General features: G+C 42.3%; 9 protein-coding genes across 9 annotated transcripts; 7 read left to right on the top strand and 2 right to left on the bottom strand.

The window, feature by feature from the left end:
* Nucleotides 1-164: 164 nt before the first annotated feature.
* On the top strand, nucleotides 165-2,081 carry PAS_chr3_0940 (Ser-Thr protein kinase, member (with Ark1p and Prk1p) of the Ark kinase family; the record flags this gene model as incomplete). Its single annotated transcript, XM_002493134.1, has 1 exon — nucleotides 165-2,081. One exon carries the CDS (start codon nucleotides 165-167, stop codon nucleotides 2,079-2,081), a length of 1,917 nt encoding a protein of 638 aa, XP_002493179.1.
* Nucleotides 2,082-2,866: 785 nt separating this feature from the next.
* PAS_chr3_0939 (delta 4-(E)-sphingolipid desaturase) lies at nucleotides 2,867-3,805 on the bottom strand (the record flags this gene model as incomplete). The annotated part of the gene is made up of 1 exon (XM_002493133.1): nucleotides 2,867-3,805. One exon carries the CDS (start codon nucleotides 3,803-3,805, stop codon nucleotides 2,867-2,869), a length of 939 nt encoding a protein of 312 aa, XP_002493178.1.
* Nucleotides 3,806-4,373: 568 nt separating this feature from the next.
* Nucleotides 4,374-5,888, top strand: PAS_chr3_0937 (uncharacterized protein; the record flags this gene model as incomplete). The annotated part of the gene is made up of 1 exon (XM_002493132.1): nucleotides 4,374-5,888. The coding sequence occupies one exon, from the start codon at nucleotides 4,374-4,376 to the stop codon at nucleotides 5,886-5,888; it is 1,515 nt and encodes a 504-aa protein (XP_002493177.1).
* A 472-nt stretch (nucleotides 5,889-6,360) lies between these two features.
* Nucleotides 6,361-7,464, top strand: PAS_chr3_0936 (3-deoxy-D-arabino-heptulosonate-7-phosphate (DAHP) synthase; the record flags this gene model as incomplete). The annotated part of the gene is made up of 1 exon (XM_002493131.1): nucleotides 6,361-7,464. One exon carries the CDS (start codon nucleotides 6,361-6,363, stop codon nucleotides 7,462-7,464), a length of 1,104 nt encoding a protein of 367 aa, XP_002493176.1.
* Nucleotides 7,465-7,617: 153 nt separating this feature from the next.
* PAS_chr3_0935 (uncharacterized protein) lies at nucleotides 7,618-10,581 on the top strand (the record flags this gene model as incomplete). The annotated part of the gene is made up of 1 exon (XM_002493130.1): nucleotides 7,618-10,581. The coding sequence occupies one exon, from the start codon at nucleotides 7,618-7,620 to the stop codon at nucleotides 10,579-10,581; it is 2,964 nt and encodes a 987-aa protein (XP_002493175.1).
* Nucleotides 10,582-10,730: 149 nt separating this feature from the next.
* PAS_chr3_0934 (Hypothetical protein) lies at nucleotides 10,731-12,419 on the top strand (the record flags this gene model as incomplete). The annotated part of the gene is made up of 1 exon (XM_002493129.1): nucleotides 10,731-12,419. The coding sequence occupies one exon, from the start codon at nucleotides 10,731-10,733 to the stop codon at nucleotides 12,417-12,419; it is 1,689 nt and encodes a 562-aa protein (XP_002493174.1).
* A 278-nt stretch (nucleotides 12,420-12,697) lies between these two features.
* PAS_chr3_0933 (uncharacterized protein) lies at nucleotides 12,698-15,088 on the top strand (the record flags this gene model as incomplete). Its single annotated transcript, XM_002493128.1, has 1 exon — nucleotides 12,698-15,088. One exon carries the CDS (start codon nucleotides 12,698-12,700, stop codon nucleotides 15,086-15,088), a length of 2,391 nt encoding a protein of 796 aa, XP_002493173.1.
* A 240-nt stretch (nucleotides 15,089-15,328) lies between these two features.
* Nucleotides 15,329-16,221, top strand: PAS_chr3_1241 (uncharacterized protein; the record flags this gene model as incomplete). Its single annotated transcript, XM_002493127.1, has 2 exons — nucleotides 15,329-15,343; nucleotides 15,406-16,221. The coding sequence occupies 2 exons, from the start codon at nucleotides 15,329-15,331 to the stop codon at nucleotides 16,219-16,221; spliced, it is 831 nt and encodes a 276-aa protein (XP_002493172.1).
* A 204-nt stretch (nucleotides 16,222-16,425) lies between these two features.
* PAS_chr3_0932 (NAD(+)-dependent formate dehydrogenase, may protect cells from exogenous formate) lies at nucleotides 16,426-17,523 on the bottom strand (the record flags this gene model as incomplete). The annotated part of the gene is made up of 1 exon (XM_002493126.1): nucleotides 16,426-17,523. One exon carries the CDS (start codon nucleotides 17,521-17,523, stop codon nucleotides 16,426-16,428), a length of 1,098 nt encoding a protein of 365 aa, XP_002493171.1.
* Between the last annotated feature and the right edge of the window lie 43 nt (nucleotides 17,524-17,566).

Here is a 17,566-nt window from a genome sequence, read left to right as displayed (position 1 = left end):
GATAAACAATAATATTTCAAGATAGATAATTCCTTTTAAAAGAGGGTCTGCGATAATAATCTTTGATAGCAGTTACGTAATCATACTCAAGTTCGCTTAGATCCTCTACTTCGTTACTTCCTGGTTTTCCGTACCCAAAATACTCCTAAAACACATTCTATACTATGGATAAACTGGCAGTGCTAGAAAAACTAGAGCCTGGAACTGAGCTGATAGTTGGCTCACATAAGGTGACAGTGATCCAATTTATTTCGGAGGGAGGCTTTGCCCACATCTATAAAGTCCGAGTATCCCCTTCAGAGCACAACTCTGATATTGCATGTCTGAAAAGAGTTATCGTTCCAGATAAGGATGGCCTTCATCAGTTGCGATCAGAAGTTGATGTCATGAAAAGATTGAGTGGCTGTAGTCAGGTCGTTCGTTACTATGACTCGCACGCTTCACATTTGCCCGGTTCTGCTCAAAGCTATGAGGTACTTGTCCTGATGGAACTCTGCGAGAATAAGTCATTGCTAGATTATATGAACAGTCACTTAGAAACCAAGCTTACAGAACCCAAAATCTTGAAAATTATGCTGGACATCTGTCTGGGAGTTCTTTACATGCATCAATTAAAGCTCATACACAGGGATATCAAGATTGAAAACGTGCTCATTGATTCCAAGTATAACTTCAAGTTATGTGACTTTGGAAGCACTTGCCCAGTTCTAAGAGCCCCAAAGACCTTCCAAGAATTCCATTACTTATCTCACGATATACTGCGTCAGACAACTCCTCAGTATCGTTCGCCAGAGATGGTAGATTTATATAAAGGCTTGCCGATCAACGAGAAGAGCGACATTTGGGCACTGGGGATATTCTTGTACAAGTTGTGTTACTACACCACTCCTTTTGAAAAGACTGGAGAACTGGCGATTTTACATTCTGCTTACCAATTCCCACATGAGTCACGTTATTCTTCCAAACTAAAGAGGCTCATCGTGATTATGCTGCAGGAAGATCCCGCATTGCGACCTAATAGCTATCAATTGACTAGCTTAGTAATTCAACTGCTGGGAACTTATAGTGATATCAAATTGGATAGAGTGTTTGATTTTTATCAAGAAGGAGAATACGATTTTAAGAAGCTTTTGGAGAACTTGCAACCACCTATCAGTCACCCACTGAAGGAAATATATGAATCACAGCTTGCATTCCTTCAGGATGACGTTGCCCGAATCAATGTTCAAGAAGAAGTCTCTAAATCGGTGGTCAACCTGACGAACCAGCAACATTTACTGAAGGCGGATAATTTAGAAAAGAATATCACTGGCCTTAGCGTTTCCAGTGTAGAGGTTGATCTGGATAAGGTTGAGGAACGGTTCCCACATTTGGACCTGACAACAAAAACAAGTGAAGCTGACGGCAGTGTCGACCTCAGCAGCTCAGAGACAACGCCAGCTCCTGTCCAGGATGAAAAAGCCAATAAGTATATGGTCTATCAAGAAAAAATCAGCTCCAACGCACCACTCACACCTGCGGAAGCAAATGAGTTTCTTGCATTGAACGCATATATGGAGAAGCTGGCATTGCAAAATTATGAAACCAAGATCAAGCCTCTCCAACTGACTATGGAACAATTCAATGAATACAAGAGACTTGAAGCCAAGAAGGATTTGACTCCTGCGGAGCTTCAAATACTTTCGGTGCATCGTTCACGTTTGAGCCAACAGGATGAACTGTTCAAACAACTGCAATATCAACAGATGGTAGCTCAAAAATTGACACAACAAGTCCATCAATCATTGATCACCCCTCCTGTTGCGGTAGCTTCTAATGCTCCAACTGGCACCGCAACTTTTCCAACTCGTCCTCTTAAGCAAGAGGTAATTCCTCTATCATCGGGAGAGACAGGGACTAGCTCGTTTACACGTGTCGCCGATGGCAGTCTTATTGATTTGGAGGATGGGATGGAAGAATATTCCGATAATCAGAAGCCTACAACTGCCAACATGAAACCCTACTCCTTTTCTGCGGAAGATTTACAAACCAAGGACTTGGCTTTAGATGATACTGGAGAACCTGGACTAAAGGAGGGCTGAAAACCCCAATGTGCTTTTCAGGGGCAGTGAGGGTGAAACTTCACTAACAGCTCTTCTGGGCCTAAACTCCTAAATCCTTCTGTACTACGAGTCCAGATACCGGACACACGTCGCCTTTGGTAACCTGAAGGAAATAACAGGAACTTTTTAGAGAGTCAACATAACCCTAATCCGATCTCATCTATTCCTACTATACATACATTTAAATACACCGGAAAACAAAAAAAAACACGACCATTTTTTTATTGTCCAGTTTACCTTTTCTTAATCACTAGCATCCTGTTATTTTAGCGGTACACTCTTCACCATACTGCCCAATAGGCGTGGTCAAATGTAGTACGATAGTAAGCTGTATAGCCCGTACGAAATGAAAGTGATGAATACTATGACAAACGAGTGAAGAACGAATGCCTCGTTTGTGGTGAGCATGTAATAAGGTAAATGAAAAAAATACCTTGAGTACACATGTTTAATGTCCGACACCATAATTGTATCGTTAGTGCCGTTAGCCTTCGAAGTAGCAGATGAAGAGGTGGAAATCTGGTGTTTTTACGATATCTCAAAAAAGCCGGGAGCGCGAATAGGTACTTGGAACGCATCTTGATCAAGTGTTAACATTGTAAAGCGACTATGTAATCTACTAACTTTGGGTTTTGGTGGTTTTTGAATCGACAGATTTGTCCTTTGCGGTCTCTCTCTTGACTCTATTGTACATCAGAACGTTCTCGTCGAAGATAAAGTCAACTATAACTCTCACCCAAGAGGTATGCTTTGGTAATGGCTGATTAAAAGTCATGTGCTATGGTTCTCAGAAGAGGCAGCTTAGACCAAGCAATGAATGGAAAGTCGTGATGCTCGTTGTGATATCCTACATTCCAAGTGAACAAATTCAGCATTCCGTAGTAGGAGTAAGTCTCTAACGGGGGAACATCCTGGAATTGGGTATAATGCTTTGGAGGATCCAATAAATAGTGCTCAGCTATGAAGTGCCCTGCCGTAGGATGCAACGAACCCGCAAAGAAGGAACTCAATATCAGGTACCATAAACTGTTAGCTGAGCCGAACTTGATCAGGATAAAATCGCTAACCAAGCAAACCAGCACGTTCAACAAATGAATAAAAGTCATGTCAATAGACGTAACCATCATGGGCCTCAACGCGTAAAAGAATATTTGGAAAGTGGCGAAGAAGGCTTTACCCAGCAATGAGGACAAAACAGTCGCTTCTAGAGGCGTTGGAAGATCAGTGTCCAGCACTTCATCGCCTAAAAATTTGTGATGGAGTTGGTGATATGGTTGGAATGAAGCGCTATATGGGACTCCAATGGGTAGATTGACCCAAATTGCGAATAGTTTGTTGTGAAGTGGTTTTCTGAATGCCAGGTTATGGCTCAGCTCGTGAATACAGAGGAAACAGTTTTGGTTTGCAGTAGCACCAACGACGTATGCAAGTGCCAAAAATTTGAAAGACAGTACTGGTGTATTCTTTAGAGCATATGCAATGGAGAGCTGTAGAAGAACGACAGCGGAAGCAATATATTTCGTCCTCCACTCGGGTCCACATAACTTGGCTACTTCCGGATGCTTGGCTAAAATTAGCTTCCTTCGGATACTGTGTGGATCTTTTTGACGGGTCCAGTAGAACTCAAACTGTGGGCCTAAATCTTCTTCCACAGAAGGCGGTGTTACTTCATACTGAACGTTATTGGATCTGTGAGTTATCATGTGTATCTAAGATCTGAACTGAGACTGAAAAAGGTGATTATTACTATATAGAGGTGTATGGAGTGATGTAGGGATGTGTATCGTATAAGTGATAGGCATCAAGACGTCGCAGGAGATGACGGGTACGAAACAAGACAAGAAGTACAACAAATTGGTGGAAGACTGGGTCCCTAATGCGTTCTTGTGTCAAGCAGAGCAACTTAAACTAGGATCATTGATTCTGTGTGAAACGCAGTGCTTTTCATTCTTGGTGTCCGGTCAGCTAATGTGGGCTTAGAAAGTTAACAGCAAACGGGAACATCGAGAAAACATGCGATTCTCACTCTAATTTTCAGTTTACTTTCTGAGAAAATGCTTAGCCTAATAACTGACATCCACCATCCACTGACAACCCTCTTACCGACAGGCACCTGTGGTTCAAGATATCTCGATCGCTTTTTCAGCATTCCCTCACACCCTTCCATCCGCACCCCTCCAAGTTACTCCTAGTTGCCTCCTAAATACCCGCGCCAATCCCCGCCTAGTCACGAGAAAAAATTTATATCTACGCTCCAACCCCCGAACCAGTATGTTTGCTCAATCAAAGCCTCCAAGCATCGCCATAGCTAAGAGGCGTCTGTTTCAATTGAACTCAATCCTTAGAATGTCAACTGATGTCCGCTTTCATGTCGACAATAAAGCTCGAGTGATCTCTCTTAACAGATCAGCCAAACTCAATGCTCTCTCCACAGACATGTGCCATCAAATAGTTCCCAGATTATTAGAATATTCCAAATCTGACTCCAACAATCTGATTGTGCTACGTTCAGATGAACCTAGGGCATTTTGTTCTGGTGGTGATGTGGTCCAGTGTGCCAAAGATAACCTGGCAGGCCAGATCGCCCGTTCAGTTGAATTCTTCACCGCTGAGTACAACCTCAACTATCTCCTGGCAACCTTCAACAAACCGATTGTCTCTTTGGTGAATGGTATTGTTATGGGAGGTGGTGTTGGACTATCGGTTCACGGACCCTTCAGAGTTGTTTGTGAAACCACTCGTTTTGCCATGCCCGAAACCAACATAGGGTTTTTTCCTGACGTCGGAACTTCTTTCTGGTTGTCCCGTCTAGACGGTAATTTAGGCTACTATTTGGCGCTGACTGGTGACGAATTGCATGGTTTTGATTCCTTGATCGCTGGATTTGGTACTCATTACGTCCCCTCTCACCGTTTTGATGCGTTGTTGCAACGTCTGGCCAACATAGAGCAGTTCAAAGAAGACAAATCTCCAAAGGAATTTTACAGCATGGTCGACCAAGCTATTGAAGATTTTGTTGAACCAATTCCTCAAGATTACAAGTTCAAATTTTCTCCAGAAGAACTCAATACCATCGAAGCTGCATTCGACCCTAAGGCCAACCCTTCCGTTGAATCTGTGATCAGTGCTTTGGAAGCCGACGGTTCAGATTTTGCTTTGAAGATTGTCGAGACTCTTCAATCGAAATCGCCAATCTCCTTGAAGGTTGCATATGAACTTCTACAAAGATCTGCAAAATCTAAAATTTACGAAGCTATTTCCAACGAACTGGTTCTAGCAAACAACATGATGACCGGAGTTGAACCTAACGACTTCAATGAGCGTATCCTCAAGAACCTGATCAATAGAAAGTCTACTAATCCAGAGGACAAGATCATCAAACCTGCTTTCAAGACTTTGCAGGATATCCCAGATGAGGTAGTCGATAACCTGCTGAAGGGTAGCGCTGCATCTACCTTGGCTAAACCATCTTCTTCTTTGAAGGAGGGAGAAGACGGCAGCTCCGAGGCCGACGTTCTCGCCAATGCTAGGATTAATCAGTTCTTTGGTGTTAACTACGACCAGTATCCTTACAACCACGGACTTCCTACGCAATTGGAAATTGAGAACTATGTTACTGGTAATGACAACTCCAATAGACAGTACAGTGTTACCAGAGACGAGGTATTGAAGTACTTCGACATCAAGTACAAGGACAAGCTGGGAGTCAGCTTCAAAGTGCAGAACGTTCTAGACCGCAAGACCAAGAGTTCCGATTATGGAGAACAATACCTCCAATGGATCTAAGAGGTCAACAGCTCAACCGTTTTACACTGTATATAAGAATGGGATTTAATAAACCTATGCCACCACCAAATGAGAGATCATCTGCGTATCCACGGTTGAAATGTTTAACACGTGATGCGCGATCTTTCTGTGTCATCATGTATCTTTCTTTTTCTCTGAACTTTTTTCTCTTCTCTTTATTGTGACTCACAGAACTATCAAAGATGCCAGTAAGTTAAAACAACAGCGAGACTGTGGATGTGTTGACAGCATGAGATCAGACATTTGACGTTGACTTGACTCAGCGGTTGAGGTTTCCATGATTTTCGAAGTTTCATCTTGAAGATAATAGTACCTCTGCGACCACGTGATTTGAAAGATTCTTTTTCTTAATGCGGAGTCTCTCTCAGAAACTCACTCCACACTACATAACCCTCAGCTTTTTTCTGCCATTGGTCTTACTAACTAATTTAAGGTTCCTAGCTCTCATAAGATGTTCATTCAAAACGATCATGTCGGTGACAGATCCCGCTTAGAAGACTGGAGAATACGTGGATACGACCCTCTGACGCCCCCCGACCTGTTGCAACATGAGTATCCACTTACCCCAAAAGCAGAGGAGAACATTCTCAAGGGAAGAAACGAAGCTGTTGATATCCTGAAAGGTAAGGATGACAGGCTATTAGTCATTGTCGGACCTTGTTCCATCCATGATCCTAAGGCAGCTTTAGACTACTGCGAGAGATTAGCCAAGTTTAACGAGACTATCAAAGGTGAGCTTCATATCATAATGAGAGCTTATTTGGAGAAACCAAGAACCACTGTTGGTTGGAAAGGTCTGATAAATGACCCAGACATCGATGGTTCGTTTCAAATCAATAAAGGTCTTCGTATCTCGAGGGAGCTTTTCGTTAAACTTACTGAACAGATTCCTATTGCTGGTGAGATGCTGGACACTATCTCCCCTCAATTCCTGTCTGATCTCTTCTCCTTAGGAGCGATTGGCGCCAGAACCACAGAGTCTCAACTGCACAGAGAACTTGCTTCCGGTTTGTCCTTCCCCGTGGGATTCAAGAATGGTACAGACGGTGGGCTCACAGTTGCTATAGATGCCATGAGAGCTGCTTCGCATCCTCACCATTTCCTGTCTGTCACAAAACCAGGAGTTGTGGCTATTGTCGGTACCGAAGGAAATGAAGACACCTTTGTTATCCTAAGAGGTGGTAAGAACGGTACAAACTACGACGAGGCCTCTGTTGACGCTGCCCACGCACAGTTAGAGAAGACCGGTATCCTGGGCTCTGGTCCTGCCATCATGGTGGACTGCTCTCATGGAAATTCCAACAAAGACCACCGTAACCAACCTAAGGTAGCCCAAGTTGTTGCTGACCAAATCCGTAAAGGATCCCGAAAAATATGTGGCCTCATGATTGAGAGCAATATCGTTGAAGGTAGACAGGATGTTCCCAAAGAGGGAAAGTCACATCTACGTTATGGATGTTCCATAACTGATGCCTGTATCTCCTGGGAGGATACTGAGAAGGTTCTACGAGTCTTAGCAGATTCGGTCATTGAACGTCGTAATCTCAAGAATTAGACATCTGTATTATGTAATTTATTATCTAAGCTTATTATTCCCCTAGATGCCCCACCACCGTTGAGCTTATCGCGGATGTTTCGCAACCGACTTTTCTTTCAAACACATTTGCTTCCCTTCTTCTTCACCCATCAAATTATAAGAACCAGTTCAATGCTTGTGGTTCTGGCCCTGACATTGGCTCTTCGATTAGTGCAGGCAGCTAATGCTATAGCGAGCACAAAAGATGATGATGACAAGTGTCCTCCTGTTTTCAATTGTAACCTAGCCAACTTTGAATGCAAGCAGTTTTCTGCGTGTAACGAGTTTACAGGTCAATGTGAGTGTCTAGATGGATTTGGTGGACCCGATTGCTCGGAGCCTCTCTGTGGAGGCTTGCAAGATGGGCGTAATCGTCCATTGAGACCATCACCCGAGGAGCCATGTGATTGTGAAGCAGGATGGGGTGGTATCAACTGCAACCTGTGTTTGGAAGATTCGGTTTGCGATTCGTTCGTACCTGGTGACCTCAAAGGAACTTGCTATCAATCTGGAATAATTGTCAACAAGTTCCACCAACTCTGTAATGTAACCAATGCAAAGATTTTGCAGATATTGAATGGTGACTTGCCCCAAGTTACCTTTAGTTGCAACAAGACAGCACAAGCTTGTGACTTCCAGTTCTGGATTCAGGAAGATGAGTCTTTCTATTGTGGATTGTCAGACTGCAATTTGGATTATGATCTCGCTGCAAATACAACTCACTATCGATGTGACGAAGTTTCATGTAAATGTCTTGCTGGCAAAACCCTGTGTGGAAAGAGTGGCTCAATTGATATCTCTGACTTCCTTGTAGAGACTATTAAAGGACCAGCGGACTTTTCTTGTAGTCTGGAAGGACAGGACTGCAAATTTTCTGAACCCAGCATGAACGACTTGATTCAAAATGTCTTTGGTGACCCATATATCACACTTCATTGTCAATCTGGAGAATGCCTGCACAAAAGTGAAATCCCCGGTTTTGACATTCCTCACAAAAGAAGGCACACTTCAAGAGACTTAGAAGCTTTGGCCATTGCCGTGGTTGCTTCGGGCATAATTATTATTGCAAGCGTCTATGGAATTTCTAAATCTCCTCTCTTTTCACGGTCTCCCCAGAGCCCAACTCTTGGGGATGATAATGGAGAGGACGGTACTGATGGAGACAGTTTTCTGCAAACCAAGAATCCAGTAGTGTTCTCGTTTGATAGTGTTTCTTATGAGATTGACGGAAAAGAAGTTCTTCAAGATTCTATGGGATCTGTAAATCCTGGAGAATGCCTGGCAATAATGGGAGGATCTGGTGCCGGTAAAACAACTCTATTGGATATACTTTCGGGTAAGAATAAAACGGGTTCGAAAACTGCCAATCTCTATTTAGACGGTGAAAAATTGACTACGAAGAAACACCTCGACAGCTTCAGTGCAATCAGTGGCTTTGTTGACCAGGAGGATTGTCTTATTCCAACCTTGACAGTTTACGAAACAGTTTTGAACTCTGCCTTGTTGAGACTCCCTCGTGATATGTCTACTGCCTCAAAGAAAATAAGAGTTTTAGAAATTTTATCTGAGTTGCGTATTCTGCATATTAAGGACAAGGTGATTGGCTCTGACTTTGAAAGAGGGATTTCAGGAGGTGAAAAAAGAAGAGTGTCTATAGCGTGTGAGTTGGTTACATCTCCTTCGTTCTTATTCTTAGACGAACCAACGTCGGGATTGGATGCTTTTAATGCTCACAATGTAATCGAATGTTTGGTTAAACTGGCCCGTGATTTCAACAGAACTATTATTTTCACCATTCATCAGCCAAGGTCGAATATTGTGGCACTCTTCGATAAGCTAATACTTTTAGCAGACGGTTATTTGGTGTACTCTGGCCAAATGGGACATTGCAACCAATTTTTCCTTGACCATGGATACAAATGCCCCACAGGGTATAACATTGCCGACTTTTTGGTTGATATCACCACCGATGAAAGAGTAATATCCGTATTGGACCATTCTGAGGAAAACGACATCCATAAAGTCATCGAGAGTTCCGATAGTTTAGGTGAAAATCTTTCCAGAGAGTGGGAGCACTATGCTGTACATCGAGAAGAATACCAAGAATCGCCTTCATCCTCCAAAACCAAGCGTAAGATTCATAAACTTTTTACATCATCGTCGCTCTATGAGCAATTAAAGTCCGAAATTGAGCATCTGCATGAGCAGTTCTCCAGCAACGGATTCAAATCGCTTGTCAACCAAGAACGACCCAAAGGGGCCACTTTTGTTCAACAACTATTGATTTTATGCTCAAGAACATTCAAGAACACATATAGAAATCCTAGATTATTGTTATCGCATTACGTGTTATCGATTACAATGGGATTATTCTGTTCTTACCTCTACTATGATGTCGCCAATGATATCAGCGGGTTCCAAAATAGGTTGGGGTTGTTCTTTTTCCTTTTGACTATGTTTGGGTTTTCTTCCTTGACTGGATTACACATCTTTTCCATTGAACGAATTGTCTTTATTCGAGAGAGAGCAAATCAGTATTACCATCCGTTAAGTTACTATTTGAGTAAGATGATTTGTGATGTGGTGCCTTTAAGGATCTTTCCACCGTTACTATTGATGGTGATAATATATCCTCTGGTCGGCCTGAACATGGACGATGGTAAGTTCCAGAGGTCCCTTCTCATAATGGTACTTTTCAACCTAGCCACTTCGATAGAAGTCTTCATTATCGGAATTGTGTTTGAGGAGCCAGGTGCTGCTACAATGGTAGGTGTATTGGTCATGCTATTTTCCTTACTCTTTGCGGGATTGTTTATCAATAAGGAGTCCATTCCGGTTCAAATAAACTGGTTCCAGAACCTTTCGGTATTCCATTACGGATATGAGGCTTTGACAGTCAACGAGGTGAACGGATTGATGTTGAGGGAACACAAATATGGTTTGGACATTCAGGTTCCAGGAGCTGTGATATTGAGCACATTTGGTTTTGATGTAGGAGCTCTTAACATTGACATAATATCCCTGGCCGTAATGTTTGGAATCTTCGTTATTTTGGGATATGCAGCCCTGCATACACTAGTGTACGAGAGAAGATAATCTCGCCGCAAAGAAAGTTTGATCCTGCAACGGTTCTGATTAGGTAAGCTTCCATTATCATGTAAAACACGTACCGCGAAAAATTCACTAGATGATATATACATACTATAATAACCTCTGCGCGTACATTTACCTTCTTTAATGGCACAATGAATCCGAATATCCCTCCAGTCCAATCGTATCACGAGTTCATGAGTAGGTCCAACAGATCTCATCAAACCGAATGCGACTCTTTAAAGAGGTCGGATACCGACATTTCTTCGTCAACAACTAATGACTCAAGAGACTTCCTTACGCCTCGTGGCTCCCCCTTTCAGAATAATACATACAGTCAATCATTAGCGCAGCCCCGGCCTGTTTTCGATGAACAATTTCAAGCATATAATAGGAACCCATATCAGCAGCCGTATCAGCGTGGCGCTCCTTGGGAATATTATAACCGGCAAGCAGATTACCCAACCAACCCTTCTGGTGAAAGTCAACAGTTCATACCCAATGTCTCAGCCCCGTTACCACCGCCCCCTATCATGAACAGAAGGTACTCTGGTTTACCTAAAAATCCTCAAGAACAAGATTCATCTCGTTTTGGCTGGTTCAAACGTCATAATTTTGCATACTTCACTATATTCATTACACTAGTTGATATTTCAGTATTCATCTACGAGCTTGCGAAAGCAGGAAGCTACCATAATGGAAACCCATTTCAAACACAGCCTTACTTCAATCCTATGCTTGGTCCGTCTTCCTACGTCCAAATTTCATTGGGATCCCGATACCTTCCGTGTATGACCTCTATCCCAGGTTACACCGATAATGTGAACCAGTTATGGCCGTGTCCCAATTCTACCACATATGAAACAAACGTCTGTTCCTTGGAAGAGTTGTGCTCATTTGGCGGGTTTAAACAGGTGGACAGCGCTACGGGTCAGCCATTGCCAGATCAATGGTGGAGGATGATTACTCCAATGTTTCTACACGCTGGATTTATTCATATTATTTTCAATTTGCTACTACAAATGACGCTAGCCTACAACATTGAACGAGTCATTGGACCAATCAGATATGGTACCATCTACTTGGCATCTGGTGTAGCAGGCTTTGTGTTAGGATCCAACTTCTCTCCAGTAGGTGTTAGCTCGACGGGTGCTTCTGGAGCACTTCTTGGTGTCATGGCTGTCAACATATTACTACTGATTACGACAAAAAGCACAGCCCATTTCGGTGGCGTGAAAGGTAAGCAAGTACCTGTCAGAAACTTCAAGGTAATTCTCATAGTCTCAATAGTTGAACTGGTCATTATCTTCTTTCTTGGTTTGCTACCTGGCTTAGACAATTTTGCGCATATTGGAGGATTTGCCATGGGTTTACTTCTGGGGCTTACACTTATTGATGATCCCTTCTTTGTCTATGACAAGGGATACTATAACAAAATATACACAGAACGCACATCTCAAAAGGAAAAATTGAAGAACTGGAGCTCGCATCTCAAGACCTCTCGGCACAGTACCAAATTTTTCATATGGCTGCTTGTCCGTGTGGCAGCCTTAGTTACGGCCATCCTTTACTTTTATTTCTTGATTCATAATTTCCAAAAGAAGGGTAGTGAGAGTTCCGATAGCTGCCGGTGGTGCAAATATATCAATTGTCTTCCAGTGAATGGTTGGTGTGATTATGGCAACGTACAAACTCAAGGCACCAGCAGTAGTGCAAGTGATAGCAGCAGTGGAAGCAGCAGTGACTCCTCTTCAGGCAGTTCAGTCTCATCTGGCATCACAATCGCCCTCGTTGGTCTCACTCAAGCATTCTTTTCATATTACCGAGATCTCATCGTTGCTTAGTGATGTCCAACGTTTATAAGTGTGTACACATCTACGACTCTATTAAGACCATCATATCCAGGCAATGAATTATACTTTATGGTATTAGGTGCTGCTCCAATTACCGCCTATTGTAAAGCTGCTATTTATAGACATTGTTCCCATCGTTACCCCAGATCACTTGAAGGGAGTAGCTTGTCAGATGTAAAGGCACTTCGCGAAGACCAAACCAGTATTTCGAGTCTGGATCTAACTGCAGAACCTAATCTTCACCTTTATACTGTAGACACTGTTGGACTATGGCTTGCACACACTTTAATAGTGCTGACAACATTAAAGCTCCGACAAAGGGCACTCCGGTATTTAAAGATGACTGCATGCTGTGTTTTGATACAGCGTTCGAACCGAAAGGTCTCGATATTTGCTTGCATTGCTTTCAATCATTTTCCAGAGGCGATCTGAACCATACTCAACTCCATTCCGCTCTATTTGATCACACTTTGTACTTAAATTTGAAGAAAGTTCTCAAACCCAAAAGAGAAAGAAAAGAGGGCGAAGAAAGTCCAGAAAAGATTGCCAAATTAGAAATCAAAGATCAATCGGAAGAAGATTTATTTAACATTCAAACTGCCCTTTTTTGCTCTTCGTGTGATGATCAGTTTCCCTTAAAGCAGGAAGATCTTCCAGCTAGTACTAATTCAATAGTTGAAACTGTCTTGCATTCAAGCTCCAATGAAAGGAAAGAAGAGATCAAGTCTTGGGAACAAGAAATTCTGCCCTGCCATCATTGTTTTGACATCGTTCAGCAACCTATAGAAGATTTAGACCTTACCCAATGTCAATCATGCGACTTGAAGGAGAACTTGTGGATATGTGTTGTTTGTGGTAGTCTAGGATGCGGAAGGCAACAGTTTGGAGGTATTCCGGGAAATTCCCATGCGTTGTCTCACTTTGAAAGTCATGAAAACCATAATATCGCTGTAAAGCTAGGCTCTCTATCCTCAGATTCTGCAGACTGTTATTGTTATAATTGTAATGATGAAGTTAAAGTGCCTGAACTTGGCAAGTACCTATCAAGATTTGGTATCAATATTCATGAAGTGGTAAAAACTGAGAAGAACCTCACTGAACTTCAAATTGAGCAGAATGTCAAATGGGACTTTAACATGGATCAAAAAGATGGGAAGTCATTGGTTCCTGTTTTCGGTCGAGAATTGACTGGGTTCAAGAACTTGGGAAACTCCTGTTATCTCGCAAGTGTTTTGCAAACATTGTTCTCCCTTCGGTCGTACAAAGAATTTTTTCTCAATAGAGATTTCCCAATTGATCGATTGACTACTCCTAATACTGATTTAAACATACAGCTTATAAAAATAGCGGATGGACTTCTTTCGGGAAGATATTCCATCCCTGATTATTCAACGACTGAGGAAATAAAGTTTCAACGTGGGATAAAGCCTTTTGGATTCAAGAATTTAATTGGTCAGAATCATCCAGAATTTTCTACCATGAAGCAACAAGATGCTTATGAATTTTGGCTTTATATCATGGACAAGATTGACGAATTGTATGTGTCTGAAGAGAATCCTCCTAACTCGCCGCTCCATTTTGTGCTGGAGAACAAATTGAAATGTTCTACTTGTTCTAGTGTCAGGTTTATAAAGGAGGTCACAAACAGTTTAGCCCTCCCCGTGGAAGACACAGTGTTGGATATTGATGATGATGGTAGAGAAAGATATCAACCTGTAACCTTTGAGTCTTGTTTCAAAAATTGGGCTCAGGAAGAAGAAATCGAACACAAATGTTCATTTTGTCAAGGGGAAAAACTTGTCAAAAGTCAGTCATTGCAAACGTTCCCTGATGTTTTGACGGTGTCAACAGAGAGGATCAAGTTGAAGAATTGGGTACCAATCAAGACCGACGTTCCAATCTTGTTCAAAAGAGCGGAAGAAAAAACTTTGGAAAGGATCGATCTCTCAAACCTGAGATCACAAGGCTTACTTGAAGGAGAATCGTTAATGCCCGAAGATGTTTCCGATTCCGAAGAAACCGGATTTGAACCCAACCCAGAAGCTATCCAACAACTTGAAGCGATGGGCTTTCCAAATAATCGATGTTTGAAGGCTTTATTTAATACTGGCAACTTGTCTGCTGAAGATGCTATGAATTGGCTCTTTAGTCATATGGAAGATCCTGATATTGACTCTCCATTTGAGTTGCCTAAAGATAGCAGCAGCAGCAAACCCGCAATTGAACCAAGCCAAGAATTGGTAGATAATCTTGTTTCTATGGGCTTTACGTCAAAATTGGCAAAGAAAGCCCTGATACTTAATAATATCAACATAGAAGCTGCGGTTGAGTGGTTATTTTCGAATCCCGATGATGATGGAGAGATTCCAGATGGGCCACCCAAAGCAAAGTCGCAAGAACAGCAGATCAGCGAGCTTATTGTGAAAGAATCCATAAAGAGACCTGAGTACAAATTATTGGCTGTTATATGCCATAAAGGAATCACTGTTCATTCTGGCCATTACGTGGTGTTTATCAAGAAGAAGATCGATGGACAACCAAGGTGGATTTTGTTCAATGACGAAAAGGTGGTGTTGGCAGATGAAGCCAACATCAAGGAGATGGAGTCCAATGGGTATCTTTACATTTTTGCGAAAGTGGGAAGTAAAGACGATTTATGACCAGATTAGATCGGATTGAAACATCGTCAACATTATGGTGTCAAAGTATTTTTTCAAGAGAATGAATGCATGCACGAATCCCATCTCATCCCTGTGAAGAGATTGACAGATGCAGGACGCTTCCTCGAATTTTATAATAGGGGAATACACGAGTCTACCAATTCAAACAAGGGCCTGAGCTTCCTTGTAATCAAACCTTCGTTCCTGGTTAATTTTATACTTATAAGCCTAGATTGGATAATGCTGAATTACTACGTACGTTGGGCCTACTTGAATCGAAAGAAAACGGCCATCAGTTTACTAACTTCGAGCGAAAGGGTGCAGATTCCTCTGGGTCATTGGATACAGTAGCCTCAACAATTGGCAGCTCTTCTACGGTTGGGCAAACAAAAGGCAACTATAAGGCTTCATTGTTTCCTTCAACCAATACTAGCTTTCACAATGATTTTATGACCGGAGTCGGCCAACAACAACAACCGCAGACCTCGCCTCTTAATAACAGTGGAATGACATTTATGGGAGACAACACCCCATACAGACAGTCTCTGAATCCTGGAGTTAGTAAGTTTGGCAACAATTACACTTACATGTCGGTGTATCAAGAGCCCTTTAACTCAAATAGCAACGACAATGGCCACAAGAAGCGTGAAGATTCCGCTCAACTTCTAGCTCTAGAGCTGCAATACAAAAACTCCCAGATTGAAGCTTTAGAGAAAGAGGTTGAGCAATTGAACCAAGAGAAGCTAGAAATGGAGAGCCAAGGAAAAAACGATGCAATGTCCGGATCGTCGCACATTGGTAACTACGAGCAATTGTACACAGAAATGTCTACTAAACTGAACGATGTACAATCTGAGCTTGAAGACACCAAAGAACGATTAGAGTGCGTTTTAACCGCAATTGCGATGAATCCAGTACAAGGACAATATCAAGCAATTACGAAAGATGGACGGTACGATGAGCAGGAGATCGCTCACAAGGTGTTGACTAAACTACGTTCGTTGACTAAAGAAAATGAAGAAATGGCAAAAATGCTGAGTTACGGACGGTCTAAACAGAAAGACATTGAGATCGGTCTTCTGAAGGAGGAGGTGAGAAGTTTGAAGGAGAAACTCAAAGTACAGGAGCAGTGAACCTTATCAAGATAGCTAGAAATAGAAATGGTTGCGTACGGAAGTGAGTTTAACAACAAACGTTTTATGTGCTAATACTATAATCAATATATGAGTATTCTATAATCATTCCAATACAATACAGAAATAATCAAGGAGAAAACATTGCGAATTCATAAAGTCATAATCATTCATTTACTTAATATCAAATTAAATACATTTCAATTATGCGACCTTTTTGTCATTACCATAAGCCTTGGTCTTGTACTTACCGTTCAAAAGAATGACATCTTGAGGTCTGTAGTCAAACTTCTTGGTAAGGAATGAGTTCAAGATGTTCTTGGTACCTTCGGCATATCTGACCTGGGCGTCCAAAGTGGTACCTGAGTAATGAGGAGTCATGGCGTTTCCGTATCCGTACTTGTTTCTCATATCTCTCCATGGATGGTCCTTTGGAGCTGGCTGAGGGAACCAGACGTCACCACCGTAACCTCTCAATTGACCAGATGCAACGGCATCAGCGACATCTTGAGCATTGCAGATGGCACCTCTGGCTGTGTTAACCAACCAAGCACCCTTCTTGAACTTGGACAGAAGCTCCTTGTTAACTAAACCCTTAGTACCTGCGTGCAGTGGGGCATTGACGGTAACAACATCGGCTTGAGCAACCAGCTCCTCGACAGTGTCGACTCTTCTGGCACCAACTTTTTCCTCGGCCTCTTTTGGAAGACCTTGGTAGTCGTAGTACAACAATTCCTTAGGGTTGAAAGCCACAAGTCTCTCTAAGACTCTGTAACCAATTCTTCCAGCACCAATTGTTGCGATGGTCTTACCTTCGATATCGTAGGCGTCCTTGGCGATGGCAGCAACGTCCCAGCCGTGGTTAACAATTTGCTCGTGAGCTGGAACAAAGTTTCTCACCAAGTTCAATATAGTCATAACGACATGCTCAGCCACTGAAACAACGTTGGAACCAGTAACCTCTAGGACCGAAATATCTAGGCCATTTTGTTCAATGTAGTCCAAGTCAATGTGGTCGGAACCGACACCAGCAACGACCAACAACTTCAGCTTCTTGGCTTTTTGGATTCTCTCCTTCGTGATGTAGGCTGGATGGAATGGAGTGGAAATAATCACATCAGCGTCAGGAATGTGCTTTTCTAACTCAGAGTTTTCACCCTCTTTGTCTGATGTAGTAACCAATTCATGGCCGCCCTTCTCAAGCCATTGTCTAATACCCAATTCATTTTCGATACAACCATACAACTTTGGTTCATCGGCGGCGTGCTTACCAGCGGAGTACAAAACGAGAACGATTTTCATTGTTTAAGTGGGTGATGTTGGAGGTATTTGAGGTAAAATAGGT

This window comes from Komagataella phaffii, chromosome 3 (genome assembly GCF_000027005.1).
Source record: "Komagataella phaffii GS115 chromosome 3, complete sequence".
In the NCBI taxonomy this organism is placed as follows: Eukaryota; Fungi; Ascomycota; class Pichiomycetes; order Pichiales; family Pichiaceae; genus Komagataella; species Komagataella phaffii.
Note: the sequence above shows the minus strand (reverse complement) of the source record. Positions and strands in the feature narration are given on the sequence as shown.